The following is a 12,427-nucleotide window of genomic DNA, read 5'->3' as shown; positions in this document are numbered from 1 at the left end:
GGGGATGGGCGGTTCAGGCAGGTCAGCGAAGAAGGCCTTCAGGGCTCCGGCCGCAGCGTTCACTGCCACATCCATCACCACAAAGTCGATGTTGTGATCTACAGGTGGACATAAAAACAAAAGGCAAGACAGACACAAGTCAGCCATTACTCAGGCAGTGGCGTCGGAGTGTCAGCCGTCTCTTAACAAGGACTGAAAAACGAGGGCTGCTGGTAAAAAAAAGAAAAGAATAAATACAGAGGATGGAAGAGAAATATTTATCACTTCCTGTTTTGGACCTAAAGTGATGAAAGGGAAGGAGGAAGGAGAAGAGGGAGGAGGAGGCCTGAGCCCTGAGGTAACAGGACAGCTGTCACACTGAATGTGAGGGAGTGCCAACACAAGCACACACATGGTCATGTTTGCACACACACAGACACAGCATGTCCACTTAAGAAAAGGCAAAAGAAGGAGAGAAGAGATAGAAGTGACAGAAAAAAGAGAAGGAAAAAAGCAGATAATAAGGTCGACTAAGGAGACAACAGTAATGTTGTTTATATGTAAACATTTCAAACCAACAATGTTGTAGGTGTCATGGGAATTATTATTAATTATGGAAATGACGCATCGAGAAGAGACTTAATTTTACTTAACCTTAAAGTTTTTACAAGCTCCAGGGTTGGTCTGGTTAGGTTGTGTCTGTGTTGTCTGTGACTGTGTCTGGATTCAGACCTGTTTGATTGACAGTGACTGAGGACAGGTCTGCTGTCCTCACACGACTGTCCACAACCAGAGAAGACTCTGACCAACTGCAGATCATGGGTGAATGGGAAGAAACTCCTACAGCTACTTTAAGCTGGTCTGCAGTGCAGTCAGGTCTGGATTTGGCCCAGAGTTTTGTCTTCTGGTTAGATTTAAATTTATCACACACGTCACACAAATGCTGCTCAATTGCTAACAGGTTTCTCCACTGTGCTCCAGGGTTCTTAAAAAACAGACAGGATTTAAAGTCCTGGGAAAATGGTTGAGAAGGAGAATCTGGCAGAATGATAAACCCTCCACCGACACACGTGCTCTGAACAGGTTTGTAGGTCACTGAGCGTGTGTGACTGTGAAGCTCTGAGCTCCTTCACCTTGGTCAAACTGTTTCTGGATGTTGTCCTGGTCTGTCTTGTTCCCACTGACTCGATACAGGCCTTCAGTGGTCAAACCTGAAAAACACACAAATGACACAGCGTCAGTGAAAAGCTCTCGGCAGAAACTTGAGCACAAAAGAAAATATGGAATTGGACGACTGCAGTTAGGTTCCACTGATGCTTCATGTCTTCTCTACAGGAAATCAAGGCATGAAAAAAAACACTCACTCTTCAAAACCAGTGATTTTATTTACTGCAGTACAGAGAGACAGCCTGTGTGTTTCAATCAGGGGCTCACGGAACAGTCAGCAGTGACTTTGTGTCAGTTCTTCTCATCAATCTGACCTATGGCATCATCACCAACAACTGAAACAAACAGCGGTGTTTACATCTGTGGTGTATCTGGTGTAAATGGCCTGACCTGAAGCACAGACATGAATCAACACTTGACTATTGGGCATGCCTGACGTTCAGCATCTGTCTGAAAATATCACAGCCAGCTGTCAACTAACAGCTGACCTGAGATCTGTACGTCTGAGGGGGAGAAAGGGAGAGTGTGTGTGTGTGTGTGTGTGGGTGTGTGTGTTTGGTCAAGCATGCGCACCTAATTAAAGCTATAATGTGTGATCTGCTGCAGGCATAAACACACACTGTACACCCAGAACCACACACATAGTACACCATCACCGGCTGTGCACAAGGTCAACCTCAGGTGCAGCACGTGTGTGTGTGTGTGTGTGTGTGTGTGTGTGTGAGACATTGTTAACCTTAAGGGACAAATTTTCAGACCATAAACCAGTTAATTGGGGACAATGCAGTTTCTTCACTTGGATGGAAACTGCGTGTGTGATTGTGTGAGAGAGAGAGAGAGACAGAGAGAGACAGAGACAGAGAGAGAGAAAGAGAGAGAGAGACAGAGAGAGAAAGAAAGAGAGAGAGAGAGAGTGTGTGTGTGTGTGTGTCCATATGCACGTCCCTGCAGAGGCAGTTAAGCAGAAAAAAGTAGTGCAAATGCAAATTCAGCTGTAATGGATTCAAGTAAATCGTGTCAAGTGTGAGGCAGCAGAAGGGATTTGTGTGTGTGTGTGTGTGTGAAGATAAATAATCCTTTATTAATCCCACAACAGGAAATTTTTACCAATTTGCCATGTTGCAGCAGCAAAGACGGCAAAGAAAAAAGCAGAAAAAGTGACAGAAATAAACCTACATACCTACATAGTAGTAAAAGAACACACACACATGTAAAGATGATACAGTGTGTATTTGGTACTAGTATCTAGGGACAGCATCAGGGTGTGTGTTTTCAGTACCAGTAACTGTGGCTCATGCCAGGAACTCTATTAATTTTCAGGAGCTACTTCCAGGAATAACAAATAATACCGTTAATTACGTAAATATTTCATCTGAATTTCACAACAAAAGCCATTCATTTCACGTTGGATGAGGAGATGAGGATGAGACGTTGGACTGGGGGACGCAGCTGTTTGTCTTATCATGACAACCAGAGGACACAACAGACAGTCAAACATCACCTAGAGCTGCTGCAGGTGTGTCTTTAAAGGAGAGACAGCTGTCCAGGGCGTGGCCGTCGTGTTGATGTGACGGACACACTGAGGACATCTGTCCCCCTGTCTCTCTAGTTCCTTTCACGTCTTTTACATTCTTCAACCAGTCCACTCCTCTTTCACCTCTGAACAATAAACGACCTCCATCTAAAGGTCAGCTGTACATCCCTGTGTCTGCGCGAGGATATCGGACTCTCAACAGGATGTTAGATCACATGCACGATCGTGCATTTACACACACACACACACACACACACACACACACAGAACGAGGGAAAGGAAGTCAGCAGAGCAGCTCATGTTTGCATGTTGGGATCTGATAAGACTTGCCCGCTGTGATATGATCTAATATCCTGACACACACACACACACAAACTTACTCTCACACACACACACACACACCATTGCGTCACTCTGGTCCTAAAGCAGTTTCTCCTGTTCTTTTCTCTCTTACTCTCCTCTTCCCTCCCTCTTCGTGTGCCTACCTTTCTCCCCCTCCTCTTTTCTGACCTCTCCCTCCTTCTCTCTACTCTTAGTCCTCTTTTTTGCCCTTGACTGCATCCTTCCTCTTCGTCTCCCCCTCCCATCTAACTCTCATGTAACCACTTTCCCGTTCACTCCTCCTCTTTCTCTCCCTGTCTCCCATCTCTTCTCCTTTTTTATCCCATCTTCATTTAAACTCACTCCCTCTTCTTCTTCCTATCCTTCCCTTCTCTCTCTCGCTCTCTCTCTCTCTCTCGCCCTCTGGTGTCAGTAGAAACACAGAGTCAATGAGTTCAATGAGTGAAAGTCATTCATTATCTATTTTTATCTCTTTCATTTAACAGGACCTGCAGAGAAACAACCCAAATGATAACCCCTAAACCCACAGCCTGTCCATTCAGTCTAGTCAAGTGGCGGCCCAGACACGACCTTTGAGTGACCCGCTCTGTGGTCATTTTACAAACGTGGAGAGAAACTGAGACAATCATAATTAGTGAGAAATACCACAGGCCATGAACGCAACAATCTCGACAGCCTAGCAAAATACAACCCACAATGCATCACTTGCGTCTGAAAGCGTTAGCATTTTAGTATCCAATAAATGTCCCTTTAAAAGCAGAAACGTTTTAAAGCAGAAACATTTATTTGTTTGTGTGTTTATTGAAAATAATATAAAAAATGTTTTTCAATGGTTTCATATGTTTTTATCCACTTTATTTCAGAGTTACACAATGTTGAATAGCCACAGCAAAGGTTCAGCCCAGCTGAAATTTGTGATTTGAAAATCTGGCAAACTGAATTTGTGATTGTATTCTACACTGACCTCCTTTAACCTCCTTTTTTATTAACGTTTGGACCGTAATGAACTTCCCTCAGAGTCAAAACCATTCATTTTAGAAAGGCAGAAAAAGAGAAGTTTTCAAATCCAAACCTTTTCATCAGTCATGGACTTGAACTGGTTTAAATTTCACCACTTGTTTTCATGAATACATTTCTACTTGAATGCAGTGGAGACTTTTGGTCTGTGATGTAGTGAAAGTATTTTTGATTTTTGGTCAGTGAAAATCCAAAGACAGAGCTGTGATGCTGTCAGCGTGTGACTCACAGAGAGGATAATTGTTGCCATCACTGCCAACAGTCAGCGCTCACAGGGACACATACAATCACACACTGTGTCATTAAAAAGAAATGTGTTTTTATTCAAGACTGAGTTTCTATTGCTGTGACATTTGACCCCGGTGATTCACAAGCGTGAAATGTTTCACCTTCATAAAACAATGGTTTAACGACTTGTTTTCATTTAGATAACCAGAGCGAGGCGTTGGCAGGAATAGATAATCTGGTTATCCCCTCAAACACACACACACACACACACGCACGCAGACACACGCACACACACGCACGGACCGACCAATCAGGCTAAAGAAAGCCTCTCCAGCTTCTCCCTCACCATCAACAGATCCCAGCTCTCATGTTCCACTTTCTCATATCCAGGACACTATGTTCATTAAACATGTGATGGGACGCACTGACACGCTAACATGCTAACACGCAGCGACTCTGCAAATTAGGGAGATGATAAATGTGCAGGTGATTTTTTTTCCCCCCTGGTTTTACCACCAGGGGAATTTACACTGCAGCTTTTTCCCCACTCTCCTCAGGCTCAGATGTAGAGCTGAGCTTCAGTCTGGAAGTCATTCATGCCTCTGTGTGTGTGTGTGTGTGTGTGTGTGTGTGTGTGGTCAAAAAGAGAGTTAATGACCAAGGTGAGGACTTTCTTTGTCTCAATGCACGTGCACGCACACACACACACTATCAAGGGTTTGGTCTGGTAGAGTCATCAGTTTGTGTGCGTTTGTAAATGTAATGGCTGGTCCTCCACACAACCATGAGTCAATATAAATCAATAGAAAGGCCACAAGGAGTAAGAGGGTGTGGGTGTGTGCATGTGTGGATGATTTAATATGTGGGCACCCTGGGTAATGAGATTTATACACACACACACACACACACACACACACACAGTCACAGTCTGGACTAGGACCAGGATCTTCATTAGGACTGATTGCTGGACTCATTGTTCCAGTTATGTCCCAGTGTGAATCACTGATTTACTGTGGCGCCCCCTGCACTGAAAATAAGCGCCATGACACCCAGAACAAAACCTTATCCATAAACCTGAGCACAGTTTACATCTGCATTCATTCCAGAGTTCCAGAAATAAATTATGCCTCACAAGAGCGCTACTAATTATGTGCCTTCACAAAATCAGTACCAACGTATGTTCTTATGAGTACCAGAGAAGGAGCTGCAAAGGTTAAACAAACAAGAAGAAGAGGAGAGAAGAGAAGGTGAGAGGGTGGGAGAAGAAAGGAGAGGAATGGAGAGGAGAGTGTGAGAGCTGTGAGGAGCAGGAGTTAAAGCTGGAAAAAGACGATGATTAAAGTGAAAGTGTGACGGCAGAGAGAAAGAAGAGAGGTTAGGAGGAGAAGAGAGTTGAGGAATGATATGGGATCAGGGCGATGTGGAGGAGGAGCAGGATGGGAGCAAGGGACGAAGGAAAAGACAGATCACCAGAGGAGGAATAACAGAGGAGGAGAAGGCAAAGTCTGTCCCTCCTGTTCACCAACATGGGCGAGTAAACGCCCTCCAGAGACTGTGATCACACACACACACACACACACAGACACACACACACACAGACAGACGCACACACAGACACTGCTGGTTCACCTGCTGTTACTTCTGCATGAGAACTTTGAATATAATCAGTTTTTAATGATTCCCAGCTCTGAACAGCAGAAGGTGGTCAGCTGATGTCTTCATTCTGCTGAGGCTCAACCTGTTTTTAAACGACTCAATCAACACAAAGATTTAAGTTGGGTTTTTTTTTTGTTTGTTTGTTTTTGTTGCAGAATTTATGACATTGTGAAATTTTACTTATATTTTGAGAGCATGTTCAAACAACTTGATGATGTGTTTTACCCAGCAGGTGGCAGTTTTCCACATAATTGTTCGCCTGTCATGAAGACTGTAAACCTGATGTAATTAGTGACTTTGACAACAAAGTTTTAATAAAGAGTGATGTGGGAGGAGAAGACATTACTGGGCTTTTCAGGCTCATCGTCATCTTTGACTTCAATATAAATATGTGATACAACAGTCCTGGTACAGACCATCAGTGCAGTCAGCCCACGAGACTATGATGACAGGGTTCAGGAATGTTCAATATAATGGCTGTAAATGTACTGTGAATGTAGTAGACCAATGTTAAACATCACTGTCCATTCACTAATTCAGCAGTCAAACCAAATGTATTTGAATTAAAAACTATTCCCTGATGTGTCTCATATTGATTTTTGATTGTAAAAAATGATTAATCAAGATTGAATCATGACAAATCCTCCAAATAGTTCATTTGTAGTCAATGTTTTTATGTTAGAAACATATATGTAACATTATAGTCAACTATTCATTTGTATCATGTTTAAGGGGTTTTAATATTTTTCATTAAGGTCTCACAATCTGTAGACATTTTGTTTATTACTAAATGTAAAGTAAAACATTTAGAAGAAATCTGAGAACCGCCTGCATCAAAACAAGAACAAAAGTCTGCACTGTTGTTTCATTTTTCAAGGTAACACAATATTGTAGACTTTTTGTAACATTTAGAAAAACATTTTTGATAGTATCATCTTTCAAACATTACAATTTTAAAACTTTTTGAGACAAACAGATTTTGTTTCTGCTCATTTCCACACAGTAACAGTAACGTTTTGTTTTTCAGCACTGACTGATTTGAAGGCTTTAAGCAGCATTCAAACCAGTCGGTGTGTTTGAAGGAACAATGTTCCTTTGAATGCTATTCTTTTAGCGTTTAACACTTTGATGCGTTAATATGTGGTCACTTCCTCTGTCACTTAATATTCACTTTGACGCTTCACTGTTTTCAGTGTGTTAAAGTTACACGTGTTTGCCGGCAGCGTCGAAAGATGGAGGGATGAAAGGGAAAGCGGAAGCACGGGAAGGACAACATAAGGGCTTTTCAAGTCAAACTCATGGAAGACTGGACTGCTCAAATACAGCCACAGGACACACTCACTGTGAATGACACACAAACACACACACACACACACACACACACACACACACACACACACAGAAACACTATTATACCAGATGACTGCCTTGGAGGAAGGTGGCTTAGTGCTAGCCTTTCTCTCTTTCACCCTTTATCCATTTGCTCTTTATAGAACCTGCCCCAAGAGACACACACACACACACACGCACGCACACACACACAGGGTGTGCGTGTGTATGTGTGTGTGTTGCCTCAAGGCCAACTCAAACTGTCATCTTCTGTCCATTGCCTTTAGGTTACTTGTGATTCGAAAGGGACAGAATCCTTTCACACACACACACACACCCACAGACACTGCAGGCCACAGCCAATCACCTTTATTTGACTCCCTGCATTGGCTCTCATTTTAATCCATATGTTTTAGGGCAGAGAATGAGAGACGTTGTTTTATTAAAATATAGCTTTCCATCAGCATCGGGAAAACTCCATGTCAACTAAATTGACAACAAACATTGACAAAAAACAATTCACAACCATGAGGATCAATACCTTTATAAATGTGAGTGGTAAGAGACATGCCCAGTTCACACCACTGTAGCGTAATCACATCAATGACATCGATGCTCACGGTCACAAACATGAAAGAGATAAACATGAACAGGGAGGACAGTTACTGTTGACGACGGTCAGACGAGCGTCCGACTGTGTGGACAACATTCCCTCCGTCTAAGATTCTTTTTTCATTTGTCAAGACGAGAGGACTGGGTTTCGTGTTTCACTCAATAACATTTAAATAAAACATCAATAACAGGGTCAAATCAGATGTGAAACGTCATTGGTCATCTATATGTTAAACATCTAGGCTAAAGGGCTAATACTTCGCCTCAGTAGCCATGAGCCTGAGGTAGTAAACATGGACATGCTGTTTATATACAGTATATAGATATAGCTTTTAGCAGAAGCTTCACTGACGCTAATGTGTTTATGATGCAAAATATCTGTGTCCGACAGTTTCACCAAACCCTGAGATACAGCATTTATTCCGTAGCATTTCAACATTCGTTAAAGTCTCTGCTTTTCACATACATTGGAACACGGTTACAGCAGATACCTGACAAAAGCACAAAAATGGAATTTAAGGTTTAAAATACTACGACTGAACTGCCCAGAAACTCTGTATGTTCAGCTTTCTGCTGCATCACGTCCTAATCCTCAGGTTCGTCTTAAAGCTATATGTTTATTGCAACACTATTTTCCAAAATCAAGCTGTAGCTTATATACATTTGGATTTTACAAGACACTAGTGCAACCACAACTAAATGAGGACAATATAACACAATATATTTTTCCTAAGACTCTGCCACTTGCCAAAATAAATATATGAAATAAAATAAAATATATATACAGATATATATATGTCACTTAAATAAGTGCCAAAAATGTTCAATTGCATATTTTGTAGAAACTGACCGTTGGTCTAAAGTCAGAGGGACATGATTGAAATATTGCAGTTGTATTTGAATGCTCCTTAATCCCATGTCTTGTCTGTCTTTTGTCTGTTAGTTGGTCCGTGTGTGCATCTCTTTATTTCCATCTGTCTCTCTCACCGTCCTGTCTGTTTCTCACTCTCTTTCTCTGTCCCTCAGGGGAAGATCAGCACACAGAGAGAACAAACAAACCCAGAGAAATACAGAGGACAAACGAGAGGAGGCACAAAGAGCGGAGTTTGTCCACAGGGAGGGGCCGTGTGGATGAAAAGATGTTCAGGTTCCTGCTTCACCCATTTACCATGGGAAAAAAGAAAAGAAAAATGAAGACAGACAGAAAAGGTAGAGACATGCAGACAGGAAGAGAAACAAGATAAAGGGAGATCTAACACGGCAGAGACTGTTCAAATATTCTTCTACAGGCAACACAGACACACACACACACACACGCACTTTTTCCTATCTTCTTGTGTATGTGAGTTAGTGACCAGGAAATCCACAGGGAAGAGGTTGAGACTGGAGGCTACAAAGCAGGATGTAATTGCTCTGTGGCTTTGTGTGTGTGTGTGTATGTGTGTGTGTGTCCACAGGTCACGGCTCACTCAGTGCTGCAGTAACTGTTACCAACAACTAAGACCGAGGCTCAGCTCAGCGTCTGTCACACAGTTAGACTGAGTTTTTTTTCCCTTTAGATTAAGATACATGAACAGGTCAGTTTGTTTCCACCCTCAATGCCTGTATGCCATAATGTGTGTGTTGGCATCGCTGTTATGAAGTACTTCCACCTGAGGTTGGTGCTCCACTTCTCCTTTGCGGCCTTTGGACTCAAACACAATTCATGTCCTATTTTTTTCCACTATTGTTCTGTGCCAGTTTTGGCCTCTTCAGCCCAGGGATGTAATGTTGTAGATGTGCTACAGCCCGTCTTCAAACAGTCCCTCAGTTTCTGTTGTTATTCTGTCCATGATCTGCAGTGGTACTGATTACAGTTCACATCTGAGACCCCTCCAAAAATGTACTGAATTGGCACATCACAAACTGCTGCACTTGCAGTTTGGACTGTGGTTTAATGTTTTACCTGACAGTACAGTGAAACCAGACCATTGTCTGGAACCCTGACCATAAATGACATCTAACCATTTGGACAGACGTTTGATGTCCATTAAGTCCACGGGGACAAAGAGACTGTAACCAGAAAGTACCAGTGTACACACAGACGTACACACACCTACACACACCAGTACCAGTGTAAACACAGACGTACACACACCTACACACACCTCGCCCAGAAACCACGAGCAACCCTGACCCTGCCGTCACGTCAGCCTCTCAGCAGGTGGTTTATTACATGTGGTTAAAAACCACTGAGCCTCAAGTTCTTGCCCTGACGGGCAAAACACAAACAACACTTAGTGACTCATGCCGCAGGGTCAGAGGTTACAGACGCAGTAACACATTCAACAAGGACGAGGAGGAAGTGGGTTATTTTACGACTGCAGCCTGGAAAAGTAATGCTACACCTGCTGCAGCCAGAAACTCTCAGACTCAGACACTTCACCTTTGAGCCAATCAGGTGACATTTGGCATCAGCAGCAGAGTGTGAACGTGAAACATTGGGAGTTTGGATTTACACAAGAACAGAGACAAATGTTTAATTTCAAGGATTAAAATGTGTGGCTACAATCAAAACACACAAATCAAAGAAAACACAGATGAGGTCAACACCAGATTAACTTCACTGACTGAGTTTACACCGTCACCACACATCACTGCACTCAACAGATTATATTTGTTGTGTGAGAAAATATCACAACTGCTACTAATGTAATTCATCCTTTATTCATATGATCTGTCATGTGGGTGATGTGGGCAGTCAGGGTGAAACACTGAAGAAATACAACACATTTAAACCTTACCGAATGAATTATAATTTCATATTTTTAAAAATTTTATTTACAGAAACACACCATTACCACTGCAGCCACACAAACAAAAATAAATTGACTCAAGATTCAAATAAGTCACTCTTCTCTTTTTGAAACATCAGAGCAAATGCGATATTCTGGAGCTCCTCAGCCACGCCCGTGCTCTTATCGCTCTTCAATTCGGCTGTGAAACATGAAAAAGGCCATCAGCGTGTAACCTGATGTTCAGCCTGATGATTTATTCATGAGTCTGTGCTGCTGCTAACTCTCTAACAGTTATCGACTCCTCCTGTTAATATCACGTCTTCATTTTCCTCACAGACACATCATACCGTGGGGGAGGCCAAAGGTCAAACACTCCGACTGGAACACTCCTGTACTGCAGGAGGAGTAAGCCTCCAACAGGAAGCTTGGTGTGTGTGTGTGTGTGTGTGCTTGATGTGTATGCATGCGTGCGTTACCATTGAACATGTCATCAGAAAAAGTGCATCACACCAGAAACACGGGTGAGGAAAATATGCAAGAACGGAGGAAACCGATCCTCAACATGAACTCAGTTTCTGGATGATTTCTCTTATTTCACTGTAGGCAGAATAATGACAAAAGTATTTTGGAGTTGTTTTTTTTTTACATTTATGAAATCATTTTTTAAAAAGTCAGCAGGCTAAACTTTTACAGCTACGCTTTACAGGAGGCCAACGAACTAAACCCAAACCCCCTGACAATACAATGCATAAAATAAACTTTCAGATCTGGGGCATTCATAACTCTAACTTGGTATTTTTTATTAATTACTACTACGACTTGTGTATTGAGTTATACTCTAAGTCCTTGTTTTTTACTGTATGTAAAACATATGAAGGTACAGACATGTATAAACATAATCATAACCATAAGATAATTAAATCGACATTTTAATTTTAAATAAAAAAGGGAAAACTACAACAAAACTCCTGGGACCAAAACACATTCACAGCCGACAGCAGTGGTTCTGCAGTGCCTTCAGGGACTGTGGAACCCCCGGTGAAGATCTCTGCCTTAAATTATTTCTCTCACTTTCAGCTACTTATCTCTTCAACTGGCACCACTGCAGATTTCTTTTACATATCCCTTATCTTTTATCTGGGTTTGTGACTAATCCCAGGGCTGAATTGCATAACAATATGGGGTTAAGTGCTGTGACACATCAGCAGGGGGCTGGAATTGAAACCTGGCCCTTCCTGGTTGAGTGGTTCTCACACAGTTAAGAGCTCAGTGGTTAATGTGGTTAAAAAAGGGAAAACTAAGTATAAAAAAAATATTAATCCATTTAAACTCTGGTGAAAAACAGTCCTCCACGATAACTTCACTTCAAAGTCTGGTTGGAGCTGTGATCCGACTTCAAAGCAGTAGAATATATCCAATAATCAGCTTTGGGCTAAAAGGAAGGGTGATCGACACGGCTGCTTAATCATTTTCCAGGAAAAGTTCAGAATGTTTAAAGGTTTAAGTGTGAAAGAATTAGTGACATTGGGTCGAGAGAGCGGTTTTACTTCTTACAGTGCTGCAAGGTTAGAACCACTTTAATTAAAACCAATGACCTTGGAAAAGTTGATCTCACATCCAGGCAATTACAGGCAAACTAGCCTGATGGTGGTTCCATATATATAAACCTGAATGTTTGTCAGTGGTTGGAAGTGAAATTGACCGTAAAATAAAGGGTTTTTTTAAAATAATATTTCCCATTTAAAACACTGCACAGGTTTTGGATAAATTAAACTTTTCAGATTGA

The 12,427-nt window shown here is 42.0% G+C and overlaps 1 protein-coding gene across 2 annotated transcripts in view; it reads right to left on the bottom strand.

The window, feature by feature from the left end:
- The window catches only part of arhgap5 (Rho GTPase activating protein 5), a 43,215-nt gene that overhangs the window by 7,459 nt on the left and 23,329 nt on the right, over positions 1-12,427 (bottom strand). For both annotated transcript variants that reach the window (XM_017035860.2, XM_025055203.1), the window contains exons 4-5: positions 1,113-1,190; positions 6-98 (exon numbers count right to left, since the gene is read on the bottom strand). In XM_017035860.2, the coding sequence (XP_016891349.1) occupies positions 6-98; positions 1,113-1,190 (171 nt within the window). The remainder of the gene's footprint in view (positions 1-5; positions 99-1,112; positions 1,191-12,427) is intronic.

The sequence above is a fragment of the Cynoglossus semilaevis genome, chromosome 1 (genome assembly GCF_000523025.1).
Source record: "Cynoglossus semilaevis isolate Cse_v1.0 chromosome 1, Cse_v1.0, whole genome shotgun sequence".
NCBI classification, from domain to species: Eukaryota; Metazoa; Chordata; class Actinopteri; order Pleuronectiformes; family Cynoglossidae; genus Cynoglossus; species Cynoglossus semilaevis.
The sequence above is the reverse complement of the archived record's forward strand: the minus strand, read 5'-3'. Positions and strand labels throughout refer to the sequence as shown.